Source organism: Rhopilema esculentum, chromosome 9 (assembly GCF_057945365.1).
Source record: "Rhopilema esculentum isolate cy_ngs chromosome 9, ASM5794536v1, whole genome shotgun sequence".
NCBI lineage: Eukaryota > Metazoa > Cnidaria > Scyphozoa > Rhizostomeae > Rhizostomatidae > Rhopilema > Rhopilema esculentum.
In genome coordinates this window covers 7,356,812-7,373,873 of record NC_142823.1, presented here as the reverse complement: position 1 = coordinate 7,373,873, position 17,062 = coordinate 7,356,812, and the positions used below count along the sequence as shown (strand labels likewise).

Genomic DNA, 17,062 nt, shown 5'->3' with positions numbered 1-17,062 from the left:
TAATAATTAAAATAACTCTTGACTAGACAAAGGTCTTTTCTGCTTGTGAAATTCTGAAAATCTAATCCTTTTTAAAAATTTGCTGACACCAGCTGAAAAGTACCCTTTTTTCAAAATCCTAGGTCCTTGGATTGTGGCAGTTTTTACCCCTTTCTCGGTGATTTTATGGACATGCATGATATGCATGTTCTCCATGTAGTGCACCCGCCGGGGAAATTTGTTTAAAGTTATGTGTGTCGGAAATGTTGCGCTTGTCGCTATAAGTTGAGATTATGATCTTGGTGGTTTGTCGGTAATTGTGAACAAATTATCATCAGGGACGCCATTTCATAGAATTACTTGAAAAGTTTAAGGAGATTGGTTTTACGCGAACACATTTCACTGGTAAAAAACTGTGATCTTTAGCCACAAATGAGGGTGCAAGGAAGAGAAAGCTAAAGCTGTAGCCTTTTCTACATGCTCATTTGAGAAGGAAATCTTCGCAGAACATTTTAAGACATTGCTTGTATTTTTGCCCAGTTTTGTTTTGTTTCAGTTCAGATTATCCTAGAGTCAGTTGCTTTGATTCTGACTCTCAACATTTGCATCGCTTGCACCTTTTCCAACTCATTCCTCGTTGTTAGAATGTTGTTCCTCGTAGTATGCGTTGTTAAACGCTTAAAGTTTATTATAAAACCAACTCCAACTTCCTTCCCATTGTTACGTCAAAATCAAACCTCTTTGAACCACGGGGATTATTTTAAAAGAAACCTAACAGGCATTGCCTAGGTTCCTCCTCTAGTCAAAATTGATGTTTAGTTGTAAATATTTTAGATGCATTTTCTGCCCAATCTCTATAATGTCATATTTCCAAACTTTTTCTTGAATTCGGCCAAAATTCCTAACCATCGTGATGACCTCTAGTAAACCCCGGAGCAATCTAAACACACCAGCCCTGCCTTTTCTACTGATGTTTCCATCTTGACTGCTGCTCAACCAATCAATTAACCTGGCTGCTCAACTAACGATCGGAAAAACTATCAACCCCCAATGTGCTTTGACTGGAAAATTACATATCAAGATTTACTTGAATAACTGAGACATTCCATTAGGCCCATGATTTGCTCTGTTGGATGATACTATTTCATTGCGGACTTTTATGTTTTAGGGGTTGAGCCATCCACCAATCGAAAGTTTAGTGGTAGAAACACTACAGCGACACGTAATGCAGCCAGATTTTACCCTAAGGATTCATAAACTATAGAAAAAATAAATTCTCGATCACAACCTGCCGTTAAATCTTCTTTACTACATTCTTCTCCCATTTAAAAGTGATTTAGCTAGAAAACGATAACTTTTCCCCAACAATGGCATGATCTTCTCTTTCCTTTTAGCCTACATCACAATACCCAAATAATGGATTGTAGAACCCCCATGTTAATCTTTTACGCCAATGCCTACATCCCTGGTTTTTTTCTTTCTTTTTCTATTTAAAGTTAGTACAATCTTTAGCTATACTCAAGCTAATTAAAACCAATTAATTTAAATTACCAACGCTAGATATAATGTAAATTAGGTATAACAGATGTTGCATACGTATTCATTGCAAAGATCACAAGTACAATTGAAGGATGAAAATTCTGAGGTTTTTCTTGAATATTTGTAAAGTTGTTGAGTATTTTATCACAGGTATTAAATCCATATTTGGTATATTTGTATGGTACGGTATTAATTCCATTTCTTTTTTAATGTGGCTCCACTGTGATGAATCTGGCGTTTCTTAAGTTATGTGGTGTAAATTAAGGAAAACTAAAAGCAATATTCCAATAGCCTTTTAGGCCAGCCTTAAAAATGTTGCCACAAAGGATTCCCTTAAAACTTAATCTGAATTTCGGGGCCCCTTTCTCGACGAATTTGCTCGGGCCCTAAATTTGGAGCCAGTCCGCCCCTGGTTCTAACTCGCTGCGGGCTAAGAGAGTCTGCGCGCTGGCTAACAAACCCCCAGATAGTCAGTGTATTGAGTGAACCAGCCGGTCTTCAGGGCTATGTTTCTTATCGTCTGTGTTTTTAACAAAAAGCTCATATCCCGGAATCATCCAATGTTTTGTGGGACTTGTTTCACTTTGCACAAATGAAAGCTTCCGCTTCTATTTTGGATCCTCGACTGGATTTTTCAGAAATGAATAAATCCAGCAAAATATTTTGTGGTTTCATCTATCTATCTAGCCAATTGATTCCAGTGGTTTTGGGCCATATTGAGGCAATTCTGAAGTTATTTTGCACCCAGTCTCAAATGGTTCAGATTCCCTAGGGCAGGCACCTCCAGCCACATTAGACTGTCCAAGGACGCCTGCACCATGGGGAAAGCAGGGGCAGTGACCTCCATGTCCTTACGAAATTGAGTACTTCTCTTTGTTTCACTTTTTTGTCCTTTTTCTAGGCGCTTTGCCCCCGTTGCTCTCTTCGAGGACAGGCTTCCCTGAAACTGTGTCGACATAAACTTTGACAATTTCAATCTTCATTGAAAATGGGAATTTATGCAAGAAATTGTTGCGCAGAAATTAGAACTGTTTTTGAATTCTTACTTTCTGCTTTACAATTTTACAATAACAATCACAGCTTTACAATTACAGAAGTATTCTAAAGCCAACAAGAGTTCCTTATGCTTAGTTCATTTATTAATTCATAGCGAGAAAATTTTCATTTCAAGGTCAAACATCGCTCGCTGATATTTGTACTTGGGTTCCCATGAACCGGAACCTTTTCCTCTCTTGCGGAACTGGTGTCTGCTTAAAACACTTCAAGCCGTTTTCGTGGTTCTGAATACATGTCAGCTGTCAATAAAGGCTTGGTAGAGAATCAAATTATTTCAACCAGGTCATTCGATGATAAATGTCATTGGTAAGAGGTCGCACCCTAGCTGACAGTAAGTTCGAAGTTGCACTCGTAAAAGATGGCAAAGACTGTTATAATTTTCGCTTTCATATTGTTGGTAGTGCAGTCCAAAGAGCATCAGAAGGAAACTTCAGACGAAGGCTCTTCCGGATTCTTAACTTCTCTACGCGAAAGCTTGGTCTTCGAAGGTGAATTTTAACTTGTTTCTTACCATTGATTTAAATTTTAGGTAACGCTATTCGCTGTGCTAATGCTTATGATCAGTGGCGAAAATTGCGGGGGTGTGGGAGGCAACTGCCCCCAGGTTTTGCCAAATTATCAGTTTTGTCGTAGTCCGGTCTGAAATTACACAAATCGTGCAAAATATGATACCAGCATGAAAACTTAACAACATATGTAGTTTGAAGTGTAGAATCAAATGCGAAACGGACCCATGCCAAAAATGCCGCTAAAAACTATTTTTAGAACATTTAACTTGGCCCCAGTTCTCAAATTGAAATAAGTCACTTGTGAGCGATTTAGCAAATTTATATCTGCAAAATTTGATATTCTATCAGCTGCACCTGTGTAGACTGTAGACTTTGCCTAAGCAAGAATTGCTAGCTCTTTTGTGATTCTATTATAGGACACAATGCATTTTTGCAAAAAGTCTCTCACCTCAATCGTATTCGCATACAAACATATGCAAGTCTTCAACCCAATTGGCATATAATTTGTTTGTCGTTGGCTACATCACAGTAACACATTTTGAACTTGAATTTGGTGCAGGGCAGTGGTATTGCTCATGTCAGTAGTTTCTGGAAATAATTAGCACTAACAATATTTAAGAAGTTCTCCTTGTTGGTGGGAGACAGGTTTGAAAATGGAGGGTAAATTCAACACCCATAACAAATCATTTTGAAAAAAGTTCATAATGTTTTGCAAAACGTCCCTGAGGCCACGAACCTTCTTCGTGAACAGCATTTCCCTACAATCATCTATTGTTGATGGCCGACATATAAGATCGTAAAGCAGAATAAATCTCTCAATGGACTGAGCGTGATTCTTAGTAAGCTCTCTAGCTTTACCTGACGACAGCTCAGATAAATAGAAAATAAAATGCTAATGCCAGGAGAGGCTACTAATGCACTCAGTCAAGACAATAATTTAGTTTCTAGCTACAGCTATAAAATTGTAATTTGTAACATTGATTAGGATGCCTAATTAAAAAAAATTCGGTAATACTAAGGTTTGATTTTCAAACATCCCATCCGCTTTTCTTTCTCTACCACAGAGTAATAAAACTTTATTACACCCTGTGAAAGCATACCAACAACGTAACCTACTGCAAATATTTACTTCAAGTTTTGCAGCATACGTGTGTATTTGAAACCATCGCTTTTTATCCGTCCAAACCAAACTCGATCTACAACTTCTCGATGTTGAGCTCTCGGAAAAGGAAGATCAACATTGCAATGACCCCTGTGTGTACGGTAGACCACCATTGCAATGACCTCTGCAGTTGCTGATTTCTTGGTGAATTGTTCTTGCTGCATTTTTGTGTGATGGAAAATACGCGCGATTTAAGCCATAAATTACAAAACAAAACGTTGCACATTGATTCAGAGTGCTATACGTATGTTTCTTAAAAAAGTATGATATTTTAAAATGCTGCAAACTGTTCAAATCATAAGAAACTATCAAAAATAGGCATGGGGAATCAAAATGGGGTAATTTATGAACTTTGTTTGCTTTAAATCACAATTCATGCATGAATTTCGCAAAGATAGATTTATCAAATGCACTTTTGGCAATTTTTTCGCTTTGTGGACTTGGTAAGGACCAAATTAATTCTAAAAATGGAGCTCATATTTTGGCATGACATTTCAAACTTCAGATTGTATATAAATATCAAAGTTTGCAGACATAATCTCATTAAGCCGCACGCAAGTGACGTTCTCATTTCAAGGACTGGGACCAAGTTAAATATTCTAAAAATAGAAAATGGGGTAAGTTGTGGAACTTATTGCTTGGCATAACATTCACACCTCAGATTGTTTACTAATACCAAATTTTGTAAAAAACACTCGTTATAGAGTTCGAAAATGACCTTTTCATTTCAAGGACTGGAACCTAGTTCAATGTTCCAAAAATAGAATGTGGGGCAATTCATGGACCTTATTGCTTGGTGTGACATGTTACATTTCAGATTGTATATGAATACCAAATATTGCAGACATACACCCATTTTATTACTCGAAAGTGACTTTTTTCATTTCGAGGACTGGGACCAAGTTCAATGTTCTAAAAATAGAATATGGGGCAATTTATGGACCTTGTTGCTTGGCGTGCATGACATTTTACATTTCAGATTGTATGTTAATACCAAATTTTGCAGACATACACTAGTTTTATGGCTAGAAAGTGACTTTTTTCATTTCGAGAACTGGGACCAAGTTGAATGTTCTAAAAATAGCTGTTTGAGGTATTTTTAAGCTTGGGTCTATTTTGCATCATATTCTGCATCTCAAACTACATAAGTTGTGAAGTTTTTATGCTGGTATCATATTTTGCACGATTGTTGAAAAATTGTTTGTCAACAGACCTAACTATCGGCAAAATTATGTCATTTGTCGGCAAATTTGCTTGCTTTTGTGTACATTGTCCCATCCATCCTACACTTTGAGCCACGAAATTGCACACTTCCAAATAAGAGACATAGAGAAATTAATGCCTAGTTTTGATACTGTGGTACTGTAATTCGTAGGCGATGATCCCCAAACCACCGATAATAGTCCAAAACCATCGCGGATGCTGTGCATCGGGGATCGTCGCCGATGAAGTACGATATATGAAAACCAGGGCTCAAATTTACCTCGCTGACACAGAATTAGAGTATTCTGTGACGGAAAATAGCCTGCGTTACACCCCTGACTTAACGGTCGATTAGATATCATTATGTTTGATTTTGACAATGAAACAAAAGTTGGTACCTCTTCAAGAGAATCGTCCTCCAAGTGAAGGGACTTGTACATTACTCTTGGACTGGTCTATAATCCCCATACTTCAAACCAATAGGATTACATTCTATTGCCAATAACCAATACCAATAAAATACCTATAACCAATGACCTATAACCAATAAAAGGGATTTAGATAGTCGTTTCCTTAGTTTGAAGACTTGAAATATCCTCTGTCTAACTAAGCACGTCAGATTTCGCCAGTAAACAAAGTTTTAGTTGTATAACTTGCGTAGCCAATAGTTTTAGTGTGACAGCCAGCAGTGAAGTTTTAAGTTCAGGCGATTCCTTGGCTTAAGAAGCTTGAGTTCGTGTCTTGTTGCTTTATTTGTACACAACTTGAAGAAGGTTGTGTACTTCAAGTCGACGACACCTTTTATAATTTTGAAACCAAAGTTCCTCGAGGTCTTCTATACGCAAGAGTTGGGAAATCAAGAGCATTAAGACGCCTTTTTAAGGCAATCTTCTCAACGATGGCACTAATTTGTGGCTTTTCTTTGGACGCTTTCTAGCGAACGAATATCTTTCACGAGGCTTGGGTTCCAAATTAAGCACGCAGATTAAATAATGTTCTAACTAAACCGAAGCACAATGTTTTGCAAGTATCAAAATTTAAATACTTGATCGTTCTTTTATTGAAGCGAAGACACCGTTCCATTTTCTTACTCAAGTGGCGATTTGGTTTTGAGATTTTAGATTGGTATCGACGATAACTTTCGGTTTCTTTCGGTTATTTTATTTCGACTTGGCGTTTGTTTTTTGATCAACCGTGTAGAAAGAATTTGGGCCTTCCTTCTCCCCTTTCTTAGTTAATACGTGCTCGCTTATTCTAATTACTCCTTTTAACCCCTGTGTTCATTACATACGTCATTACTACACATTGGGGTACATTACCTCTAATTCCATTCGAATTTGACTTCGAAAGAAGTCGTTGATCGGTCCTTCGCCCCCCAATCCCGACCAAGTTCCCTTTGATGCGGTTGGTTGAAAAGGTGTATTGCTGACGCACGAATAGAAAGGCGAAGAAAACTTTGATGTCTACAATACGTCAACAATATGGAAATCCTTGTTTATTTGATTTTAGATTTATTTGATCGCTATTAATGCTTTTATCGTAGGGCACTTTCTCTTGAAAATCAGCTTATGCTGAAATGCAAGCCACTCTTAAAAGAATCTAATTTGAAATATAAGTACAACAAAATGAAAGTAGAAGATTTCGGAACATATCAAGACCAAACTAGACTTCTCTTATTAATTTCTCAAACCTGAGGTTAATGAACCCAAGAACTTAATTTAATCAAGCGACTTTATTACGTTATTTTCATCTAGGCACAAAATGGTGTGGCTTAGATGACATTGCAAAATCGTATGACGACTTGGGGGTCAACATAGAAACGGACAAATGTTGCAGAAGCCATGACCTCAGTTGTCCCATACGAATCAAGTCATTTCAAAGAAAGTACGGCCTGTCGAATTGGTCTTGGAAAACTTCATCGCATTGCGACTGTGAAATTCGTTTCAAAAGTTGCCTTCTCAAGGTAAGTCTACTTAAGGTAGAGTTACTTTCCTCGAAATACATCTGATATTATCAACTCTTTTTCAAAATCCGGCAACGTACTGACTATATCTAAATCTATTCTGCCCCAAGAACTCCCTTATTCTTGCTTTAAATGAACTCAGTGAGGCAAAGTCCCCTATTGGGGTTTGGGTCTTGTTCTGTATACTTGCTCCCTGATATCCTAAGGAGTTTTTACAATATTCAACACAAAGCCGAGGAATTTCGAAAACATCTGTTTTACTTTCGTAAATATCCCAAAATATCAATAATCGAAAAACCAAAAGTCACTAACTGTCGCATTTATTGATTGATTGTCACTAAAAGGAAAACAGAAAAAAGGATTTGTTTTTAACTTAGCATTCGATCAAATTGCGGAAAAAGCTAGAAACCCTACTTTTCTGGAAATAATCATACTGATTCACATATTTTTCTCTTGGAAAATGATTCAACAAACCCAAAAAATGTAGCTAAGATTTAAAGGCAGACATTATGTTATTAAGAATTCAACAAAAGCATGAAACTGCTTGCCAAACTCTGAAATAGACTCTGTAAAAAAGCTGCTTTGCAACCCGTCTTGATTAATCAACGAAATTTATCGGAACATTCAGCAAATTCTTTCTCATATATCCAGAGTTAAATAGATGGCAGACCCTATTCAGAAAATAGGAAAACAAACAACACAGTATCTTTCTCTATTGACCTTGGTCAACAGCTTCAAATGTGCAAAAATTAAAGATGCAAAACAAAATAAGCGAGCAAATAAGTATCATAACCAGTTCTTTGCTTATTTTCCATAAAGTCTTCTACGGAAGCTTCGTCTGCGATAGTATCTTCTGCGGAAGATACGTCTGCGGTAAAGTCTTCTGCGGAAGATACGTCTGCGGTAAAGTCTTCTGCGGAAGATACGTCTGCGGTAGTGTCTTCTGCGGAAGATACGTCTGCGGTAGTATATTCTGCGGAAGATACGTCTGCGGTAGTGTCTTCTGCGGAAGATACGTCTGCGGTAGTGTCTTCTGCGGAAGATACGTCTGCGGTAGTGTCTTCTGCGGAAGATACGTCTGCGGTAGTATCTTCTGCGACCGCTCCACAAGGGATCTGCTACAGAGCCGTCCTTTTCTACATCCTGCAAACTGTCTAAAAGAGACCGTTTGTAAAGATTAAGAAAGTCATAAAAAATGAAGTAAGAAACGCCTGAATCTGAATCTGGGGTGAATTGAGCGTGTAGCTAGCGCTCTGGGTTCAACGCTGTACGTTAGCTTTAAAAATGGATATTTCTGTAGGGCTCTGGAAAAATCTAGAAGAATGATTTTGAAGTTTCAAAGAGCTGCAAAGCTTTACATCGAGTAAAATGTTTACAAATCTTATCATTTTCAGTACCTTTAGCTATTTTATTGTCCTTATGCAGTTCCGTAGCATCACTTTCCTCGTCTTCAGAGGGCTCTTCAGCTTCTGGATCTTCCACTTCTTCACTTGCAGAATCTTCCTCTACATGAACCTCTTCCGGAACACTCTTCTCCGCCACCTCGTCGGTGTTTTCCTCGACAGCTCCACCTAAAAAATTAATTAAACCCGGTGTAACCTCAACTATTGAGGATTGCTACTTAAAAAGATCACAATGGCATTTGCTAAGTAGGTATTTGGTTACGTGAACACTTTGATAAAAAGCTGCATATTCAAACGATGTTTTAACTTTGTATCACAAAGCAAAGTATTTCACCTAATCTTCCCCTTCTAGCTTATCGACGATGAATAGTGTTTATTGAGTAAAGACTGACTGGAGATAGACTTCAATCGCAAAATGGAAACTGCGTGAACACAGTTTGTGGAGCGAAATGGCACGGTATCTTCGTTTCTATTTCACGACATTCCATTTTAAACAAGGGGGCTATGCATTATATAACTATACACTTAATCCAACAAGGCTGTAATCCAGCAGCCGCGCCCGCGATCGTTCACATCGCTGACAAGATTTGTGAATAGGAATGGAAGTGACAGTATTGACTTTCTATTCTTTGTTCAAATCTTAATAATTCTAAACGAGTGCATGGATCTTTCTTCGCAAGTGTCTTAATAATAGCAAGCAAGGCTGCACCTACCGTTGATTGAAATGACGAGTCCAAGAAGGACAAAAAACAGCAACACGGCCTTCATCTTGGAACAGGTTCGCAGCGTTCTCAGCCCAAACCTTCTCTAGCACCACTCCTCCAGCACAGAATATCTCTATTCTGTGCCTCCAAACTGCCAATGCAGCGCAATTCTGCTCTTTATACGCACAAATCTGGACTTCCGGTTGAATATTTTGTCCATTAGTCCATTGAATATTTTTTACCAAGACTGCCCTCTCTGCTGTCACAACCAATCACTGTTTTGTTCCACGCCAATGAAGCCATAAAGTAGAAATTCCTTTATGCGCTGGCTGTGAAACTTACAAAAGGTTGCGGTTCGAGGTTGAATGATATGATTCGAACATAGGTAAAGCCCTAAGGCTAAATACAAATGTTACCAAGGCAGCCTTTCCACTAGCCTGGGTTAAATCATACCCGGGTTAAAAGTTATCCAATTTTAAAGTGAGTCAATGGAAACGGCACTTTTCTTCGACCCGCTTTAAATCCGTTTTTGATCGTTCCCACTAAGCTGGGTTGAAATGTATCCAGGGTGAAAAGTTGTAAGAGAAATCAGTATTTGCATAAAAAATCCTTCAATTTCTATCGTTGTAGGCCAATGGAAGCAACATCGACATCCTGGATTTTTATTTTATTTTTGGCGCCGTCTCAATTTTTAAACGTTGCTGTTGTTGCAAGTGGACCAAAAGTTATCCGGGTTCGGCGTTTCCATTAACTCGCAGGTGAGTCAAAAGATACCCGTGTAAAAACTGACCCACTTTGAGACCCGTTTTCAAAATTATCCGTTTTTCAAGTGGGTTAGTGGGAACGCGACGCAGAAACGGATAACTTTTAACCCGGATATGTTTTAACCCAGGCTAGTGGAAAGGCTGCCCAAGTTTACACCTAAAGAATCAAAATTTTCCAGTAACTCCATTGGCAATCTTCTATTCCTTTGCTGCTGATCGATTCCATTGATTTTTATACATTTATATCCGCCAATAAGGATGCTGTTCCTTGTTCTATTTTCAAGTTCCTTTAGAAAACCATAGGGGATTTTCCTGAATTTCTGCTTTCTGTTTCCATTTATTTTTTACAAATCAAACTTTGCTTCGCAAAATCTGCCAAATCACATTTTCCGCTGGACTGGGCAACTTTCTCCACTGGAATTTCAGAACAACAGAGAATAAAGAAATATGCGGTATTGTTGATCTGCTAAAGAATCTTTCGGTAAAGAATAGACGTAGATTAAAGCAATGATCTTATCAAGTGCCTAACCATACAATTACAATTACAATTGCATTTTGTCGTCGCTTTGATTTGAGTAAAAGCTATCCATGCTGTGAGGAAAATGCTGGCCTAAAGCTGAATTCACACTGGACGCGTCACGGCGCGGCGCGTCATGACGCTGACCAAATATGGTTAGCATTTTCGGCAGCTATGCGCACGCAGCACGTTTCTCAGGCACGCGTCAACGAGCGTCAAAGTTAAATAAGGTCCACTTACACTATACCGGATTGCTATCGGAGCGGAGTAACTTTCATATCGGATAGGGGTTTGAGTTACACTACGCCACACTAATCCGATACACAACGCTCTGATTAGCGGAGTGAAAATCACTCTGGAGGTGATACGAATATCACTCCGGAGTCACTCCGTAGCGGAGCGTTGTAGTGTAACCGCACGAATCCGATATGCTCCACTTTGAAACAAAGGATTTTCTTATTGTTTTCTGCTTGAAGCAATTCGATCGATAGTGAACAATGTCGCTATCTGAGATTTTGTTGCTGTTGGATAATGCCAAATCGAAATCGTGAAAGCATTTTCCTATTTGGATTTCATCTTTTCCCGAATTTTAATGAAGTGGCCCTTGGACGAAAAACATACTTTAACACATCAGATAGCAACACAATCTCGCTGTCCATCCTAAGAAACCCATCATTTATTTCTCAGTTTCATGGTTGTTTTCGTCATTTTATTCATCGGTATTGAAAACCAATTCATAACAGCACATAGATTCGAAAATATCATCAAAAAATTTTATCTGGTGGATTTTTTGTACCAGAAATGCAAAGGAATACAGGCTTATGAGCGAGCGGAGCGTCGTAGTGTAACTGCTACCCTAAATATCACTCCGGAGTAAAAGTTACTCCGCTCTGCTCCGCTCCGATAGTAATCCGGTATAGTGTAACTCTAGCCTAAATTTAATTTAACTTTGACGCTCGGTTTCGCTTCAGAACAATAGAAAACCTAGAGAATAATGACAGCCAGAAACGTAAACAAAGATCTTCTGAAATTGGCAATTATAAAACTGTATTGCTTGTACGGTAAAGTATATTTTGATGAGTCTCTCTGATTAAAGCATCGGGGGGCTAAATTCTGAAAGTAACAAAAACAAATCACATTTATTAGTTTATGATAAGTAACAGTATTATTCGTGCTTAGAGTCTCTGTCTATAAAGATGCCTGGTCGATGTTCAATTCAACAATGATGTTGAGTCATTGTTTGTTACGTTTTGGTAAAAAAAAAATATTTCAATCACTCCCCGTTAAGCTTTCAATACCTTCCAAAGGTTTACTTCCGAGGGTTTAAATTATTGAAATTTTAGGGAGTGTTGATAAAAATAAGCTGTTTAATTTTCCCTCGAATTTTGACAGGAAGGGAAACTGTCAATTGATTTTGTCGTACTGATTTTGTCGACTTTGGATTAAAGCTGGTTCCAATGATTTCTGTCGAAACATAAAGATGTCTCTTTTTCACCGAGCTGGCTATTCTGTTCAATATAAAGTTGTGCTTTCCCAAGAAATGAAAGATAAAATTAAATGGATAAGGTTAAGGGGAATATATGTACCGATCCGTTGGGTAATTGTCAATAGCGATCTAATACGGGCTAAATAACTAGCGACCTGAAATCAATAGATAGACTTGAAAGAATCATTTTAGTGGTTCATTGATCTGAAAATATCTACATTGAAAGAGTCTCTAAAGATTATTTCTAATGGACAACCAGAACGCTCCTAATGTTCACTGATTTTTTTGTATATTTTTGTATATATAAGTATTTATTTTCAGACTCTTTTAATTAACTTGTGATGATAACAATTAAATTTAAATATTCGAAGGGAACAGCGTTAAAAAGCATTCGACCCACACTTTTGTGCAGAAGCCCAAACTACAGAACTCCTTCTTCTCTATTATTCCCATTAGCATAAGAGAAGCGCATAAGGCCTAAATATCAAATTGAAGCATGACAATTGACACCTAAATGCAAATAATACAAACAAGCTAAAATAGAACTCCTAGCGAAATCAAATTCCACAACTTTCCACGTGCAATTAATTCTGATAAAATTTCATTTTGTTAGCATCAATCTTGAAAAAATACAGTTTGAAATTAATCATTTTTAGTTTCAAAGTCTTTATCCGATTTGATGGTATCTCAGTCTTCAAACAGTGTATAATTTTATAGTGAAATGAAGCTTTGAGTAACAAGGGTAATTCCAAGCAAGCCCTTAGCAAGTTCGCTTGGCAGTCTTACTGCAGATGACTCCCAACACAAATCACCCGTATAATCCATAGTTGGTCTGAAACGGGACAAATGACATGCACCAATCAAACTTGTACCACAACCTCCTTGTGCCAAGTGGACCGAAAGTTCGTTCCATCCATCTGATTTTTTATTTCTACTTTCAGTGAAATTGTTATAAATTTTCAATACTTGAGGAAAGGAAAATTGTGACGTCACCATGACATCAGGACTACGACCAATTTAAAAACCAATTCTACTAGTGGATTGCCCTAGTAAATTGGTTTACAACTTCAAAACCAATCCCACCAGTGGATAACTCTTGTAAAACGCTTTAAAAGTAAGCTGTGGTACCACTGCTGATTCAAGAGTTTTTGGGAAAACTGACCGACTTTGTCACGTACCAAAACGGGTACCGACTTTGGAATATTTTCAACTTTTGTCACAAAATGGCACAACCGTAACTGGGACCACACAGCCCCTTCAGATATCAGAACTACATCATCCTAGAAGAAATTTTCCTTGAAGCATTTATCTCACATTTTCTGTTCGTTAGGCATAGGCCTTGTGATATATTAGCTGTCAAGTTGCCGCGGAACGACTTTCTGCCAGGTAAAAGCTTTGTGAAAACATAAAAAGATGTGTTTCTTCGTACATTCTGCCATACTTTGCAGGGTGTGTTTGATTATGTGAGTAAAAAGCGTCGAATGATAATGGAGCCGCTTCTGCTCGCCGTAGAGAACACAAGCAAATGTTCGCTCGTTTAACTACAAGTACCAGAATGCATTGTGCAGTGACGTAATAAGTGGGATCACTTTAAATCATTTTCTATCCAGGAAAAAAAGTGGATGACATAGACTCTCTGACCATTTAAGTTTTTGCCATACCTTCCTGTAAATGTGATTTTTATGCAAAATGCGGAGCCTTTCATTCACAAAGGCGACGTGAAATTGGAGCCAGCATGTCGTATTTTTTGTGTGTGAACAGGCACACTTCTTTAGTGGCCAAAAAGAAGCGAGCAACAAAAGCAAAAGATAAACAAATTATGCAAACAGGAAAATAGGGAAAAGAAAATTTAAGTAACTAGAACCCCACTGCTTGACAGAATGCCATGGAAATGAAGTTTCATCCCAAACCCCTTTTATGCAAATGCCAATTTTTATGGATGCTAGAATATTGAAACAACTTACCAGTGAGATGGTACAATTCCGAAGCAACTCATGTTTGTTTATTGAATCCAAATGCTTTCGCTGTTGACTGCCATCGATTAGCAGCAGGACCAAGTTAAGAGCTAAATAGCAGCCAATCCAGTTCTTTCGACACTCCACTGTCCAATTTGATTTTTTTGTTTAAAAACTCATTTATCGTCGAAACATTTAAATCCAATTCGTGGAAACTTCGGCCATATCTTACAACATGACCCCAATCAACGCAACATTGATTTTCGCGCGAATTTTGCAAAATGCATTGTGAACCATGTACGTGGTCTCACAAGCCAATGAAATACACACGGGAATAAGTTTATATTCACGTTGCAGCGTGATTTTGCTTTGGGAAAAAGTTCTTTGTTATCTGTGAAGAAATCAAGAATGGAAGTGTCCTGTTTATCTCAACAGTATTGACACTAGTTATAGCAACGAGTCTGTTTTTTTCAATATATATCTTGATATAATGTACAAAATGAGAAAACAATATCAGCCTACGATCTTAGAATAGCGGCATTTTGTGAACAGCAGCATTTCGTGAATAACAACATTTTGCGATTGGATGAAAGTTGGTCTTATGATTCACTAACTCAATCAACCTGGCTAGAAAAAATGCATGCTGACGACACTCGTACTTGAAGAACTTCGAGAGAATTGCTGAGATTGTAAATAAGGAAAAGGCTGAGCTGATAAACATATACATTCTGATATGTCCCAGTTCATATTCATATAGAATTAAAAAATAGGCTGATACATTTACAAAAGAATCCCACTTGAAAATCTTTTCCATTGCCAGAATATTAATTCTCTGAAATGAAGTATAAATAAAACTAATGAAACAACATAAAAAACACAGTTATGGTGAGATAAATGAAATAATTTTGGTAAATTTAACTTTCTTTGGTTTCTGCAAAAACCATTATTTGGATCATCCATGTGATCTCCAAAGCTTGAGAAAGGATACAATGGGATCCAACGCGAATCAGATTCGTGGTCAATCGCCGTCGTTGTTCGCCATCGTTTTTGAGTTAAAGCAAGTGCAGAGTATACTTTTGCGTCTGCATCTCCCAGCCCCGCTTATTAGTATTATGCTAAACAGTCCACCAAAGACATCCTAAATTTCGACCCCTGGTCTCACATTTTCGGGTCTTGTATATCAAGAAACGTGATGATACACTATTTAGAACTTAATTAAAAAACTATATTGTTTTGTTAAGAAAAATTTTTGTTTTGTTTTGAGCCAAAGCTTTAAGGAAGAAGTGCCTCGTTCATATTTATTCTGTTTCCAATTGAAAGGGGTTGCTAATAATTCCCCGCTTATTAGAATCTGGGCAACCTTTTACCTCAACCCTGTCATCCTTTTCTCCAGACCCGTCAGTTACTGAAATGTAAAAGGTTTTCCACCAACCTGTTTATTTTAGGCCTCCCCGTTTATTTTTGACTCAAGAGTAATTAAACAGAGGCAACATAAGACCATAACATACCTGATAGACTAATATCAGATACATAAGGGCTGGTTGCAAAATTCAGCAAAACTTTCTATTTTGAAACTAACAAGGGAGTCTCATCTCTCATAGGCCCCCCTAGTACTTTCACCCCTGCCTATAGAAAGAACGGCTATATTAATAATGACTATTAAGTGAACGCCTAAACATTTTGCTACCGTAGGCGAACACCCAAGTATCAAAGATGGTCCATGCTATCTACTTCAACACGATTAAGCCTCGCTGCATCAGATTAAAGACACTGAGAAAGAGAACTTGCGTGGAAAGACGGTGGTGGGTGTGCAGGAAGTTCAATGTCAAAGTAGAACACAAGGCTTATTTTGTTCCACTGGACAAAATACTTGGAGTTAATACAACCAGCTTGATATAATATCATAAAAAATGTCAGTGTATGTTTACATTGGACAATTACAAATTTTTCCATGATTTTAGTAGTTCTTTATTTTGCTCAACTCTTATATTTATGAAAAAATCTTGTTAAATTTGTGTTATCATTATGGAAATGCTATTATAGATTTTGCAGTAGAAATATGATCATCAAAAGACATTTAAGTTAAAGAATTTCACGCCTTGCTAGACGGTGTAAAGACTTCCTTTTGAAATAACATGAAAAATCAACAACTTTACAAAATTCTGATGATTCTGCCATGTATTGGTCAAAGTTGCTGACGTTGCACGCTGTTAGATCGTTAAAAAAGCTATTTTTCGTATAATTGGTATTTAAAGGGCATTATAAGCAGAGGAATTTTTGGATTTGATCTTCAGGAATAACCACAACCACCGGAGTTTTGATGGTCTATCTTTTTGCGCAGGGCTCCAGAAAGCGTTTGTCGTGCTTAAGCTGTGAATAGGAAAGATTTAGAGATGGGGAATCTTGATGTTTACATAAAGAGCATCTTCAGCCTGTTGGCTCGTTATTATAAGATTAAAGCATTCACACAGCCAACGATTTTAGAAGCTAAATATCAATTAGTAGCAACTTTGATAGAGCCGCCTCACTTTCATTTATTGTTGATGTTTTCATACAGTGCTGTATCTTTCACACTAAGCTTCTTTGCAAGAATGTTCCGATCTCCTTTTCTCTAAACCTTTATCAAAAATGAGTTTTTTCCACTGAAAATTATTCCTATTCAATTTATTCAAAAACTCATTATTCTTACATCAATTCAACATAAATTAAAAAGAGGCTGTTTTAGCAATTGCTGCTTATTAATGTGTTTCTTTTTGTTAAAGAAACACAAAACTAAATTCGAGTGTTCCACAGGGGACGGTTTTAGGACCTCTGCTTTTTAG

The 17,062-nt window shown here is 37.5% G+C and overlaps 2 protein-coding genes across 2 annotated transcripts; one reads left to right on the top strand and one right to left on the bottom strand.

The window, feature by feature from the left end:
• The first annotated feature begins 2,747 nt into the window (after window positions 1-2,747).
• On the top strand, window positions 2,748-16,195 carry LOC135688785 (phospholipase A2 isozymes PA3A/PA3B/PA5). Its single transcript, XM_065205794.2, has 3 exons — window positions 2,748-3,062; window positions 7,203-7,411; window positions 15,933-16,195. The coding sequence occupies exons 1-3, from the start codon at window positions 2,933-2,935 to the stop codon at window positions 16,137-16,139; spliced, it is 546 nt and encodes a 181-aa protein (XP_065061866.2). The 5' UTR covers window positions 2,748-2,932; the 3' UTR covers window positions 16,140-16,195.
• On the bottom strand, window positions 8,117-9,686 carry LOC135688784 (uncharacterized). Its single transcript, XM_065205792.2, has 3 exons — window positions 9,528-9,686; window positions 8,809-8,982; window positions 8,117-8,565 (listed from the first exon to the last, which is right to left on the bottom strand). Exons 1-3 carry the CDS (start codon window positions 9,580-9,582, stop codon window positions 8,216-8,218), a joined length of 579 nt encoding a protein of 192 aa, XP_065061864.2. The 5' UTR covers window positions 9,583-9,686; the 3' UTR covers window positions 8,117-8,215.
• Window positions 16,196-17,062: the final 867 nt, after the last annotated feature.